Source organism: Pecten maximus, chromosome 2 (genome assembly GCF_902652985.1).
Source record: "Pecten maximus chromosome 2, xPecMax1.1, whole genome shotgun sequence".
Classification (NCBI taxonomy): Eukaryota; Metazoa; Mollusca; class Bivalvia; order Pectinida; family Pectinidae; genus Pecten; species Pecten maximus.
In genome coordinates, this window is record NC_047016.1 from 721,942 (window position 1) to 737,270 (window position 15,329).

Sequence of the window (15,329 nt, forward strand, 5' to 3'; positions counted from 1 at the left end):
CCCTGAACCCTTCCTTACATGTCAATATTTTGTTACGTGAGTTTGGCCCTGAACCCTTCCTTACATGTCAATATTTTGTTACGTGAGTTTGGCCCTGAACCCTTCCTTACATGTCAATATTTTGTTACGTGAGTTTGGCCCTGAACCCTTCCTTACATGTCAATATTTTGTTACGTGAGTTTGGCCCTGAACCCTTCGATACATGTCAATATTTTGTTACGTGAGTTTGGCCCTGAACCCTTCGATACATGTCAATATTTTGTTACGTGAGTTTGGCCATGAACCCTTCCTTATGTGTTAATATTTGGTTACCTTAGTTTGGCCAGATCCTTGAGTAGTGGTTTGCCCATTACATCATTGACTGAGCTGAACACGCCTTCCTTTGTGTCCATAATGTCGTCAGACCTAAAAACTGGGTCACCGTTGCTCTGCAGGTGTTGTCTCTGTACAGTCTACAAATAACAGTATGAACAGCCCTGGTTATGTATCTTTATCCTACAAGATGTCAAAACATGTAAACATATAAAATATAAAATTCTATTTCAGTGATTCTGACCTTGATCTTTGATATCAAAAACAAAAATTCAAATATCTTAGTCTATCGCTTTCATATGACACAGAAGGAAATGTTTAACCCCAGGGTCCGACCCCCAGATCACTTTTAATTGACTCAGAATGAAATGTTTAACCCCAGGGTCCGACCCCCAGATCACTTTTAATTGACTCAGAATGAAATGTTTCACCCCAGGGTCCGACCCCCAGATCACTTTTAATTGACTCAGAATGAAATGTTTCACCCCAGGGTCCGACCCCAGATCACTTTTAATTGTGGGATCTGGGGGCTAGACCCTTATGTTAAACATTTCATTTTGGGTCATGGGAAATATCAAGCCCTTGGTTTGTATAAAGCTTCATCATTATGTATTCAACTTGACAGGATAATTCTCTACAGATACGATTACTCTACAATGTAACCTTGTCAGATATAGGATCACTTTCTAGGAGATCTTGGTTTAAGAACAAGTCTCACCTTAGGCATGCCCCTTTTAAAGTAGGTCTTGGCCTTTCCACCGATCACCATTTGGCGTCCAAGCAACGGTACAAGATCAGCGAGACATCGCAGACTGAGGGCGGCCAGATCTTCATTTGTATCGCGTAGTCCCAGTAACACCTATAATTACATGGCACATACTAGTAGGCATTCTTCTCTTTAGCTTATGATAAATTAAGTACTTCACTTTTGATTTAAAATTTGTATTTGCCATAGCCTCACAGCCGACACGGGTTACATTTGACACAAGTTCCCATTGTAAAAGAATTAAGAGAACATTACCATCAGACGAAATAAAGACTTTAAAATATCAATAACAGCTGAGTTGAGTAACATGAACCATCATTAAATCCTGCCTATTGACTGATCGTAAACATACCTGAGGTAATATGGTCTCCTCCAGGTTTTCCTTCGTGAAGAGATCGACGTAGTGAGAGAAGTAGGTGAGGAGGGTCATGCGTATATGGTAGTCATGACAATGGAACACACGGTGAATCTCCGGCACAATGAACGTCTTAAATGTTGATACACTGAAAAGAGGAGTTTCCTCCCCTGCACTTGTATTTGGACGCTTGTCACCTGAAACATTTACAGAATTGTACATAACCATATCCTAACTTTAACACTAATCTAACATAACCATATCCTAACTTTAACACTAATCTAACATAACCAGATCCTAACTTTATCTAACATAACCAGATCCTAACTTTATCTAACATAACCAGATCCTAACTTTATCTAACATAACCAGATCCTAACTTTAACACTTATCTAACATAACCATATCCTAACTTTAACACTAATCTAACATAACCAGATCCTAACTTTATATAACATAACCAGATCCTAACTTTATCTAACATAACCAGATCCTAACTTTAACACTTATCTAACATAACCAGATCCTAACTTTAACACTTATCTAACATAACCAGATCCTAACTTTAACACTTATCTAACATAACCAGATCCTAACTTTATCTAACATAACCAGATCCTAACTTTATCTAACATAACCAGATCCTAACTTTAACACTTATCTAACATAACCAGATCCTAACTTTAACACTTATCTAACATAACCGTATCCTAACTTTAACACTGATCTAACATAACCAGATCCTAACTTTAACATGGTTATCTAACATAACCAGATCCTAACTTTACCTAACATAACCAGATCCTAACTTTAACATGGTTATCTAACATAACCAGATCCTAACTTTAACACTTACCTAACATAACCAGATCCTAACTTTAACACTTATCTAACATAACCAGATCCTAACTTTATCTAACATAACCAGATCCTAACTTTAACACTTATCTAACATAACCAGATCCTAACTTTATCTAACATAACCAGATCCTAACTTTATCTAACATAACCAGATCCTAACTTTAACACTTATCTAACATAACCAGATCCTAACTTTAACACTTATCTAACATAACCAGATCCTAACTTTAACACCTATCTAACATAACCAGATCCTAACTTTATCTAACATAACCAGATCCTAACTTTAACATGGTTATCTAACATAACCAGATCCTAACTTTAACATGGTTATCTAACATAACAAGATCCTAACTTTAACACTTATCTAACATAACCAGATCCTAACTTTATCTAACATAACCAGATCCTAACTTTAACACTTATCTAACATAAACAGATCCTAACTTTATCTAACATAACCAGATCCTAACTTTAACATGGTTATCTAACATAACCAGATCCTAACTTTAACACTTATCTAACATAACCAGATCCTAACTTTAACACTTATCTAACATAACCAGATCCTAACTTTAACACTTATCTAACATAACCAGATCCTAACTTTAACACTTATCTAACATAACCAGATCCTAACTTTAACATGGTTATCTAACATAACCAGATCCTAACTTTAACACTTATCTAACATAACCAGATCCTAACTTTAACATGGTTATCTAACATAACCAGATCCTAACTTTAACACTTATCTAACATAACCAGATCCTAACTTTAACACTTATCTAACATAACCAGATCCTAACTTTAACACTTATCTAACATAACCAGATCCTAACTTTAACACTTATCTAACATAACCAGATCCTAACTTTATCTAACATAACCAGACCCTAACTTTATCTAACATAACCAGATCCTAACTTTAACACTTATCTAACATAACCAGATCCTAACTTTATCTAACATAACCAGATCCTAACTTTAACATGGTTATCTAACATAACCAGATCCTAACTTTATATAACATAACCAGATCCTAACTTTAACACTTATCTAACATAACCAGATCCTAACTTTAACACTTATCTAACATAAACAGATCCTAACTTTATCTAACATAACCAGATCCTAACTTTAACATGGTTATCAAACATAACCATATCCAAACTTTAACACTTATCTAACATAAACAGATCCTAACTTTAACACTTATCTAACGTAAACAGATCCTAACTTTATCTAACATAAACAGATCCTAACTTTAACATGGTTATCTAACATAACCAGATCCTAACTTTAACATGGTTATCTAACATAACCATATCCTAACTTTATCTAACATAAACAGATCCTAACTTTAACACTAATCTAACATAACCAGATCCTAACTTTAACATGGTTATCTAACAAAACCATATCCTAACTTTATCTAACATAACCAGATCCTAACTTTAACATGGTTATCTAACATAAACAGATCCTAACTTTATCTAACATAACCAGATCCTAACTTTAACATGGTTATCTAACATAACCATATCCTAACTTTAACACTTTATCTAACATAACCAGATCCTAACTTTAACACTTATCTAACATAACCAGATCCTAACTTTATCTAACATAACCAGATCCTAACTTTAACACTTATCTAACATAACCAGATCCTAACTTTAACACTTATCTAACATAAACAGATCCTAACTTTATCTAACATAACCAGATCCTAACTTTAACATGGTTATCTAACATAACCATATCCTAACTTTAACACTTATCTAACATAACCAGATCCTTACTTTATCTAACATAACCAGATCCTAACTTTAACACTTATCTAACATAAACAGATCCTAACTTTAACACTTATCTAACATAACCAGATCCTAACTTTAACATGGTTATCTAACATAACCAGATCCTAACTTTATCTAACATAACCAGATCCTAACTTTATCTAAAATAACCAGATCCTAACTTTAACACTTATCTAACATAACCAGATCCTCACTTTAACACTTATCTAACATAACCAGGTCCTAACTTTAACATGGTTATCTAACATAACCATATCCTAACTTTAACACTAATCTAACATAACCAGATCCTAACTTTATCTAACATAACCAGATCCTAACTTTAACACTTATCTAACATAACCAGATCCTCACTTTAACACTTATCTAACATAACCAGATCCTAACTTTAACATGGTTATCTAACATAACCATATCCTAACTTTAACACTAATCTAACATAACCAGATCCTAACTTTAACATGGTTATCTAACATAACCAGATCCTAACTTTAACACTTATCTAACATAACCAGATCCTAACTTTAACACTAATCTAACATAACCAGATCCTGACTTTATCACTTATCTAACATAACCAGATCCTAACTTTATCTAACATAACCAGATCCTCATTTTATCTAACATAACCAGATCCTAACTTTATATAACATAACCAGATCCTAACTTTAACACGGTTATCAATCATAACCAGATCCTAACTTTATCTAACATAACCAAATCCTAACTTTATATAACATAACCAGATCCTAACTTTAACATGGTTATCTAACATAACCAGATCCTAACTTTAACACTAATCTAACATAACCAGATCCTAACTTTATCTAACATAACCAGATCCTAACTTTAACACTGATCTAACATAACCAGATCCTAACTTTAACATGGTTATCTAACATAACCAGATCCTAACTTTAACACTTATCTAACATAACCAGATCCTAACTTTATCTAACATAACCAGATCCTAACTTTATCTAACATAACCAGATCCTAACTTTATCTAACATAACCAGATCCTAACTTTAACACTGATCTAACATAACCAGATCCTAACTTTAACATGGTTATCTAACATAACCATATCCTAACTTTAACACTTATCTAACATAACCAGATCCTAACTTTAACACTTATCTAACATAACCAGATCCTAACTTTAACATGATTATCTAACATAACCAGATCCTAACTTTATCTAACATAACCAGATCCTAACTTTATCTAACATAACCAGATCCTAACTTTATCTAACATAACCAGATCCTCACTTTATCTAACATAACCAGATCCTAACTTTATCTAACATAACCAGATCCTAACTTTAACACTTCTCAATCATAACCAGATCCTAACTTTAACACTAATCTAACATAACCAGATCCTAACTTTAACACTTATCTAACATAACCAGATCCTAACTTTATCTAACATAACCAGATCCTAACTTTATCTAACATAACCAGATCCTAACTTTATCTAACATAACCAGATCCTCACTTTATCTAACATAACCAGATCCTAACTTTATCTAACATAACCAGATCCTAAATTTAACACTTATCAATCATAACCAGATCCTAACTTTAACACTTATCTAACATAACCAGATCCTAACTTTATCTAACATAACCAGATCCTAACTTTATCTAACATGACCAGATCCTAACTTTAACACTGATCTAACATAACCAGATCCTAACTTTAACATGGTTATCTAACATAACCAGATCCTAACTTTAACACTTATCTAACATAACCAGATCCTAACTTTATCTAACATAACCAGATCCTAACTTTAACACTTATCTAACATAACCAGATCCTAACTTTAACATGGTTATCTAACATAACCAGATCCTAACTTTATCTAACATAACCAGATCCTAACTTTAACACTTATCTAACATAACCAGATCCTAACTTTATCTAACATAACCAGATCCTAACTTTAACATGGTTATCTAACATAACCCAATCCTAACTTTAACACGGTTATCTAATATAACCAGATCCTAACTTTATCTAACATAACCAGATCCTAACTTTAACACTTATCTAACATAACCAGATCCTAACTTTATCTAACATAACCAGATCCTAATTTTAACACAGTTATCTAACATAACCAGATCCTAACTTTAACACAGTTATCTAACATAACCAGATCCTAACTTTAACATGGTTATCTAACATAACCAGAACCTAACACTTATGTAACATAACCAGATCTTAACTTTAACACTTATCTAACATAACCAGATCCTAACTTTAACACTTATCTGACATAACCAGATCCTAACTTTAACACGGTTATCTAACATAACCAGATCCTAACCTTAACATGGTTATCTAACATAACCAGATCCTAACTTTAACATGGTTATCTAACATAACCAGATCCTAACTTTAACACTTATCTAACATAACAAGATCCTAACTTTAACACTTATCTAACATAACCAGATCCTAACTTTATCTAACATAACCAGATCCTAACTTTATCTAACATAACCAGATCCTAACTTTAACACTTATCTAACATAACCAGATCCTAACTTTATCTAACATAACCAGATCCTAACTTTAACACTGATCTAACATAACCAGATCCTAACTTTAACACTTATCTAACATAACCAGATCCTAACTTTAACACTTATCTAACATAACCAGATCCTCACTTTATCTAACATAACCAGATCCTAACTTTAACACTAATCTAACATAACCAGATCCTAACTTTAACACTTATGTAACATAACCAGATCCTAACTTTAACACTTATCTAACATAACCAGATCCTAACTTTAACACTTATCTAACATAACCAGATCCTAACTTTAACACTTATCTAACATAACCAGATCCTAACTTTAACTTTATCTAACATAACCAGATCCTAACTTTAACATGGTTATCTAACATAACCAGATCCTAACTTTATCTAACATAACCAGATCCTAACTTTATCTAACATAACCAGATCCTAACTTTATCTAACATAACCAGATCTAACTTTATCTAACATAACCAGATCCTAACTTTAACACTTATCTAACATAACCAGATCCTAACTTTAACACTTATCTAACATAACCAGATCCTAACTTTAACATGGTTATCTAACATAACCAGATCCTAACTTTAACATGGTTATCTAACATAACCAGATCCTAACTTTTACACTTATCTAACATAACCAGATCCTAACTTTAACATGGTTATCTAACATAACCAGATCCTAACTTTAACACGGTTATCTAACATAACCAGATCCTAACTTTAACATGGTTATCTAACATAACCAGATCCTAACTTTAACACTAATCTAACATAACCAGATCCTAACTTTATCTAACATAACCAGATCCTAACTTTAACACTGATCTAACATAACCAGATCCTAACTTTAACATGGTTATCTAACATAACCAGATCCTAACTTTAACACTTATCTAACATAACCAGATCCTAACTTTATCTAACATAACCAGATCCTAACTTTAACACTTATCTAACATAACCAGATCCTAACTTTAACACTTATCTAACATAACCAGATCCTAACTTTAACATGGTTATCTAACATAACCAGATCCTAACTTTATCTAACATAACCAGATCCTAACTTTATCTAACATAACCAGATCCTACTTTATCTAACATAACCAGATCCTCACGTTATCTAACATAACCAGATCCTAACTTGTATCTAACATAACCAGATCCCAACTTTAATCCTAACATAAACCAGAATCCTAACTTTAATCTAACATAACCAAGATCCTAAAATTTAACACTTAGCAATCATAACCAGATACTACTTTAACACTTGAATCTAACATAACCAGATCCTAACTTGATCTAACATAACCAGAATCCTAACTTTAATCTAACATGACCCAGATCCTAACTTTAACACTGGGATTCTAACATAACCAGATCCGAACTTTAACATGGTTATCTAACTAACCAGATCCTAACTGTAACACTTATCTAACATAACCAGATCCTGAACTTAACATGGTTATCTAACAATAACCAGATCCTACTTTAACACTTATCTAACATACCCAGATCATTCTAACGTTAACATGGTTATCTAACATAACCAGATCCTAACTTTATCTAACATAACCAGATCCTAACTTTAACACTTATCTAACATAACCAGATCCTAACTTTATCTAACATAACCAGATCCTAACTTTAACATGGTTATCTAACATAACCAAATCCTAACTTTAACACGGTTATCTAATATAACCAGATCCTAACTTATCTAACATAACCAGATCCTAACTTAAACACTTATCTAACATAACCAGATCCTAACTTTATCTAACATAAACCAGATCCTAATTTTAACACAGTTATCTAACATAACCAGATCCTAACTTTAACACAGTTATCTAACATAACCAGATCCTAACTTTAACATGGTTATCTAACATAACCAGAACCTAACACTTATGTAACATAACCAGATCTTAACTTTAACACTTATCTAACATAACCAGATCCTACTATTAACACTTATCTGACATAACCAGATCCTAACTTTAACACACGGTTATCTAACATAACCAGATCCTAACCTTAACATGGTTATCTAACATAACCAGATCCTAACTTTAACATGGATTATCTACAATACCCAAGATCTAACTTTAACCACTTATAATAACCAGATCCTCACTGTTATCTAACATAACCAGATCCTAACTTAACATAATCTAACAGAACAGATCTAACTTTAACACTTATCTAACATAACCAGATCCTACTTTAACACTTATCGACAACAGATCCTAATTTAACACTTATCTAAACATAACCAGATCCTAACTTTATGCTAACATAACAGATTAACTTTAACCACTATCTAACAGAACCAGATCCGAACTTAACACTGTAAGGCTAACATAAACCAGATCCTAACTTTAATGGTTATCTACATAACCAGATCCTAACTTTAACATGGTTATCACAGAACCAGACCTAACTTTTACACTATCTAACATACCCAGATCCGAACTTTACACTGGTTATCTAACATAACCAGATCCTAACTTTAACCACGGTTATCCTAACAATAACCAGATCCTAACTTTAACACTTATCTACATAACCAGATCCTAACTTTAACACTATCTAACATAACCAGATCCTAACTTTAACATGGTTATCTAACATAACCAGATCCTAACTTTAACATGGTTATCTAACATAACCAGATCCTAACTTTAACACGGTTATCTAACATAACCAGATCCTAACTTTAACATGGTTATCTAACATAACCAGATCCTAACTTTAACATGGTTATCTAACATAACCAGATCCTAACTTTAACACGGTTATCTAACATAACCAGATCCTAACTTTAACACTGGTTATCTAACATAACCAGATCCTAACTTTAACACTTATCTAACATAACCAGATCCTAACTTTAACACTTATCTAACATAACCAGATCCTAACTTTAACACTTATCTAACATAACCAGATCCTAACTTAACACTTATCTAACATAACCAGATCCTAACTTTAAACACTTATCTAACATAACCAGATCCTAACTTTAACACGGTTATCTAACATAACCAGATCCTAACTTTAACACGGTTATCTAACATAACCAGATCCTAACTTTAACATGGTTATCTAACATAACCAGATCCTAACTTTAACTTTATCTAACATAACCAGATCCTAACTTTAACACGGTTATCTTACATAACCAGATCCTAACTTTTTAAAAAACCCGATCCCAACTTTTAACCCGATCTTTCCAACAGTTAACTAACAACCCGATCCTAAATTTTTAACACTTTTCAACATAACCCAGATCCTAACTTTAAATTTTAAAAACCCAAAAATTTAAAAACCCCGATCCTAACTTTAACACTTTCAACAAAAACCCAATCCTAACTTTAACACTTATAAAAATAACCAGACCAACTTTAAAAACTTTTCTACAAACCGATCCAACTTAAATTATTAACATAAACCATCCTAAATTTAACCTTATTAACAAAACCAAAATTTTAGGTTTTTCTAACATAACCAGATCCTAACTTTTAAAACTTTTTAACATAACCAGATCCTAACTTTAACATTATCAAAATAAACCCGATCCCAACTTTAACACTTATCCCAAAATAACCCCTCCTTACTTTAAAAATTAAAACAAAAGTTTTTCTAACTAACCAGATCCCAACTTTAACACTTACTACAAACCCGATCCACTTTAAATTAAAACAACAAACTTTAAACAGGTTATCTTACTAACCCGATCCTAACTTTATAACATAACCAGACCAACTTTTAAAATGGTTATCTTACAAACCAAAACCAAATTGAGTAAAAATAACCCCATCCTAAATTTTAAAAAACAACCACTAATCTAAAAACCCGATCCCAACTTTAACCTAAATTCCCTTTAAAAACATAACCCGATCCTAAATTATGTAAAATAACCAGATCCTAACTTTAACACTTTCTAACATAACCAAACCCAATTTAACACTTTTTAAAAACCCAAAAACATTCAAAACCCAAACCTAACTTTAACACTTATTAAAAAACCGATCTAAATTTAACTTTTTCTAAAATAACCAATCCAAATTTAACACGGTTATCTAACTAAACCCAAACCCCAAATTTTTTAAAATGGTTATCTAACATAACCAGATCCTAACTTTAACACTTATCTAACATAACCAGATCCTAACTTTAACACTTATCTAACATAACCAGATCCTAACTTTAACACTTATCTAACATAACCAGATCCTTACTTTAACATGGTTATCTAACATAACCATATCCTAGCTTTATCTAACATAACCAGATCCTAACTTTAACACTTATCTAACATAACCAGATCCTAACTTTATCTAACATAACCATATCCTAACTTTAACACGGTTATCTTACATAACCAGATCCTAACTTTATCTAACATAACCAGATCCTAACTTTAACATGGTTATCTTACATAACCAGATCCTAACTTGATGTAACATAACCAGATCCTAACTTTAACACTTATCTAACATAACCAGATCCTAACTTTAACACTAATCTAACATAACCAGATCCTAACTTTATCTAACATAACCAGATCCTAACTTTAACATGGTTATCTTACATAACCAGATCCTAACTTGATGTAACATAACCAGATCCTAACTTTAACACTTATCTAACATAACCAGATCCTAACTTTAACACTTATCTAACATAACCAGATCCTAACTTTAACACTTATCTAACATAACCAGATCCTAACTTTAACACTTATCTAACATAACCAGATCCTAACTTTAACTTTATCTAACATAACCAGATCCTAACTTTAACACGGTTATCTAACATAACCAGATCCTAACTTTAACATGGTTATCTAACATAACCAGATCCTAACTTTAACACTTATCTAACATAACCAGATCCTAACTTTAACACTTATCTAACATAAACAGATCCTAACTTTATCTAACATAACCAGATCCTAACTTTATCTAACATAACCAGATCCTAACTTTAACACTTATCTAACATAACCAGATCCTTACTTTAACATGGTTATCTAACATAACCATATCCTAGCTTTATCTAACATAACCAGATCCTAACTTTAACACTTATCTAACATAACCAGATCCTAACTTTATCTAACATAACCAGATCCTAACTTTAACACTTATCAATCATAACCAGATCCTAACTTTAACATGGTTATCTAACATAACCAGATCCTAACTTTAACACTTATCTAACATAACCAGATCCTAACTTTAACACTTATCTAACATAACCAGATCCTAACTTTATCTAACATAACCAGATCCTAACTTTAACACTTATCTAACATAACCAGATCCTAACTTTACCTAACATAACCAGATCCTAACTTTATCTAACATAACCAGATCCTAACTTTAACACGGTTATCTAACATAACCAGATCCTAACTTTATCTAACATAACCAGATCCTAACTTTAACACTTATCTAACATAACCAGATCCTAACTTTATCTAACATAACCAGATCCTAACTTTATCTAACATAACCAGATCCTAACTTTATCTAACATAACCAGATCCTAACTTTAACATGGTTATCTAACATAACCAGATCCTAACTTTAACACTTATCTAACATTTTCCAAAATTTTAAAAATTTCTAAATAAAAAATCCCAACTTTTTTAAATTTAACCCAAACATCATTTTTAAAAAATTTAAAGGTTTAAAATTTTAAAACGGGGCCCTTAATTTAAATAAACTTAACAACCTAAATTTAAAAGGTTCCCCTCATACAGAACCTAAAATTTAAAAAGGGTAACCCAATTTTAAAGATTCTTTTTCCCTTTAGTAAACTAAAACCGATTTTCCAAATTTAAAAGGGGTTATCTTTAAATAACAGGACTTTCACTTAGGGGCCCTAAGGATTTGGGGGCCTTTTTTTACATTGGTGGGTCCCAAAAACCATAAGGGAAATTCCTTCCCTTAATTTAACCTACTAACTTCCAATGGGGCCTTTTAAAAACTTTTCTTCATAACCAGGGAAATCCAATTTAATCCCTAAAAATAACCTTCCCTTACTTTAACTAACTTTAAACCCCGATCTACTAGTTTAAAGATCCTACTTTTCTTTTTTAAAATGGGACTTACCCCAATATCCAGATTAAAACTTTCCCTTTTGGTTATCTAAATAAAACCCGAATCCTAATTTTAAAACCTTTTCTTTAAATAACAGGAATTCCCCTACCTTTTAAAACCTTCAACTTTTCAGAATAAATTACACATTTAAAGATTTTAAATATTCCTTTCTAACATAACAAAACTTACCCCAAAAATAACCAGATTTAATTTTTTTCCTTTTCCTTTTCAGATAACGAAACTTAACAAGGTTATTTTAAAAGGGGCCTCCTTTATCTTTTAAAAAACCCAAATCCTAATTTTACCCTTTCTTACATAGGGCTAACTTACCACATAAAACCTATTTAGGAAATTTCCCCTTTCCCTTATCTAGTAACAGGATTTCCCCTTTTAACAAAGTTAAAATTTCCCAGTCCCCTTAACTAAAAAAACATTACCCTTTGGAAGATTTCCACCATTTTGGGTAAACTTAAAATATACCAGTATTTGGGTATCCCAAAACGTTTTTGTAGGGCAAACTTAAGTAAGGGGAGTAAATTTAGGAAATGAGGTGTCGCTTCACGTCTGTATCTAGTAGGACTGAGGAACTTACCACGATAGGGTACCAGTATGTTAGGAATGAGGTGTCGCTTCACGTCTGTATCTAGTAGGACTGAGGAACTTACCACGATAGGGTACCAGTATGTTAGGAATGAGGTGTCGCTTCACGTCTGTATCTAGTAGGACTGAGGAACTTACCACGATAGGGTACCAGTATGTTAGGAATGAGGTGTCGCTTCACGTCTGTATCTAGTAGGACTGAGGAACTTACCACGATAGGGTACCAGTATGTTAGGAATGAGGTGTCGCTTCACGTCTGTATCTAGTAGGACTGAGGAACTTACCACGATAGGGTACCAGTATGTTAGGAATGAGGTGTCGCTTCGCGTCTGTATCTAGTAGGACTGAGGAACTTACCACGATAGGGTACCAGTATGTTAGGAATGAGGTGTCGCTTCGCGTCTGTATCTAGTAGGACTGAGGAACTTACCACGATAGGGTACCAGTATGTTAGGAATGAGGTGTCGCTTCACGTCTGTATCTAGTAGGACTGACTGAGGAACTTACCACGATAGGGTACCAGTATGTTAGGAATGAGGTGTCGCTTCGCGTCTGTATCTAGTAGGACTGAGGAACTTACCACGATAGGGTACCAGTATGTTAGGAATGAGGTGTCGCTTCACGTCTGTATCTAGTAGGACTGACTGAGGAACTTACCACGATAGGGTACCAGTATGTTAGGAATGAGGTGTCGCTTCAGCGTCTGTATCTAGTAGGACTGAGGAACTTACCACGATAGGGTACCAGTATGTTAGGAATGAGGTGTCGCTTCGCGTCTGTATCTAGTAGGACTGAGGAACTTACCACGATAGGGTACCAGTATGTTAGGAATGAGGTGTCGCTTCGCGTCTGTATCTAGTAGGACTGACTGAGGAACTTACCACGATAGGGTACCAGTATGTTAGGAATGAGGTGTCGCTTCGCGTCTGTATCTAGTAGGACTGAGGAACTTACCACGATAGGGTACCAGTATGTTAGGAATGAGGTGTCGCTTCGCGTCTGTATCTAGTAGGACTGAGGAACTTACCACGATAGGGTACCAGTATGTTAGGAATGAGGTGTCGCTTCCCGTCTGTATCTAGTAGGACTGACTGAGGAACTTACCACGATAGGGTACCAGTATGTTAGGAATGAGGTGTCGCTTCACGTCTGTATCTAGTAGGACTGAGGAACTTACCACGATAGGGTACCAGTATGTTAGGAATGAGGTGTCGCTTCGCGTCTGTATCTAGTAGGACTGAGGAACTTACCACGATAGGGTACCAGTATGTTAGGAATGAGGTGTCGCTTCGCGTCTGTATCCAGCAGGACAAAACGACACAGTAGACTTCTAGTTAAACACCTGCCCACCGTCTCTTCAGGGATCTTGTACAATCGTTCCATAATATCTCTGGAAAAAAAGTCTACATTGTGAAAATTCCATCAATAAACTTTAAAACTACAACAGTTAAATTAGCAAAGATAAAAGCATAATTCATTATTTACATATTAATAGATTTACTCTATATACAAACATCAGAAGTCTGACAGTGTTATCATGAAGTGTAAAAAACATCAGGTAGCCAGTTACATGTTCACATGCTGCCGTCTAATATTAGCTAATATGCTGAAAATTATTGATCCACAAATTTATGTGTATAGTAATGTACATAGATTATGTAGAAAAAATAGTAGATGATTTTGAAGGCAATCAGTTTTCAATGAAAACTGCCTCTATATAAACACAGGGGAACTTGTCATTAAGAGCTCATATCAGCTTGCTCAACTTACTCAAAAAATTCCTTCTTCTCCTTAGCTGATTTTAATGTGATATTTTGAAGAAATCTTGAGATTGTTATGAAATCATTTCTGAAAAATAAAATCATAGAATCAATCAGCGAAGACAAAACATTTCAAATGAAAAAATACAAATAACTTACAAGTTCATAAAC

At 33.3% G+C, this 15,329-nt stretch overlaps 1 protein-coding gene across 1 annotated transcript in view; it reads right to left on the minus strand.

The window, feature by feature from the left end:
• The window catches only part of LOC117344179 (protein-associating with the carboxyl-terminal domain of ezrin-like), a 29,633-nt gene that overhangs the window by 3,714 nt on the left and 10,590 nt on the right, over window positions 1-15,329 (minus strand). The window contains exons 6-10 of the mRNA XM_033906838.1: window positions 15,169-15,246; window positions 14,649-14,788; window positions 1,431-1,630; window positions 1,031-1,171; window positions 313-452 (exon numbers count right to left, since the gene is read on the minus strand). Coding sequence (XP_033762729.1) covers window positions 313-452; window positions 1,031-1,171; window positions 1,431-1,630; window positions 14,649-14,788; window positions 15,169-15,246 — 699 coding nt within the window. The remainder of the gene's footprint in view (window positions 1-312; window positions 453-1,030; window positions 1,172-1,430; window positions 1,631-14,648; window positions 14,789-15,168; window positions 15,247-15,329) is intronic.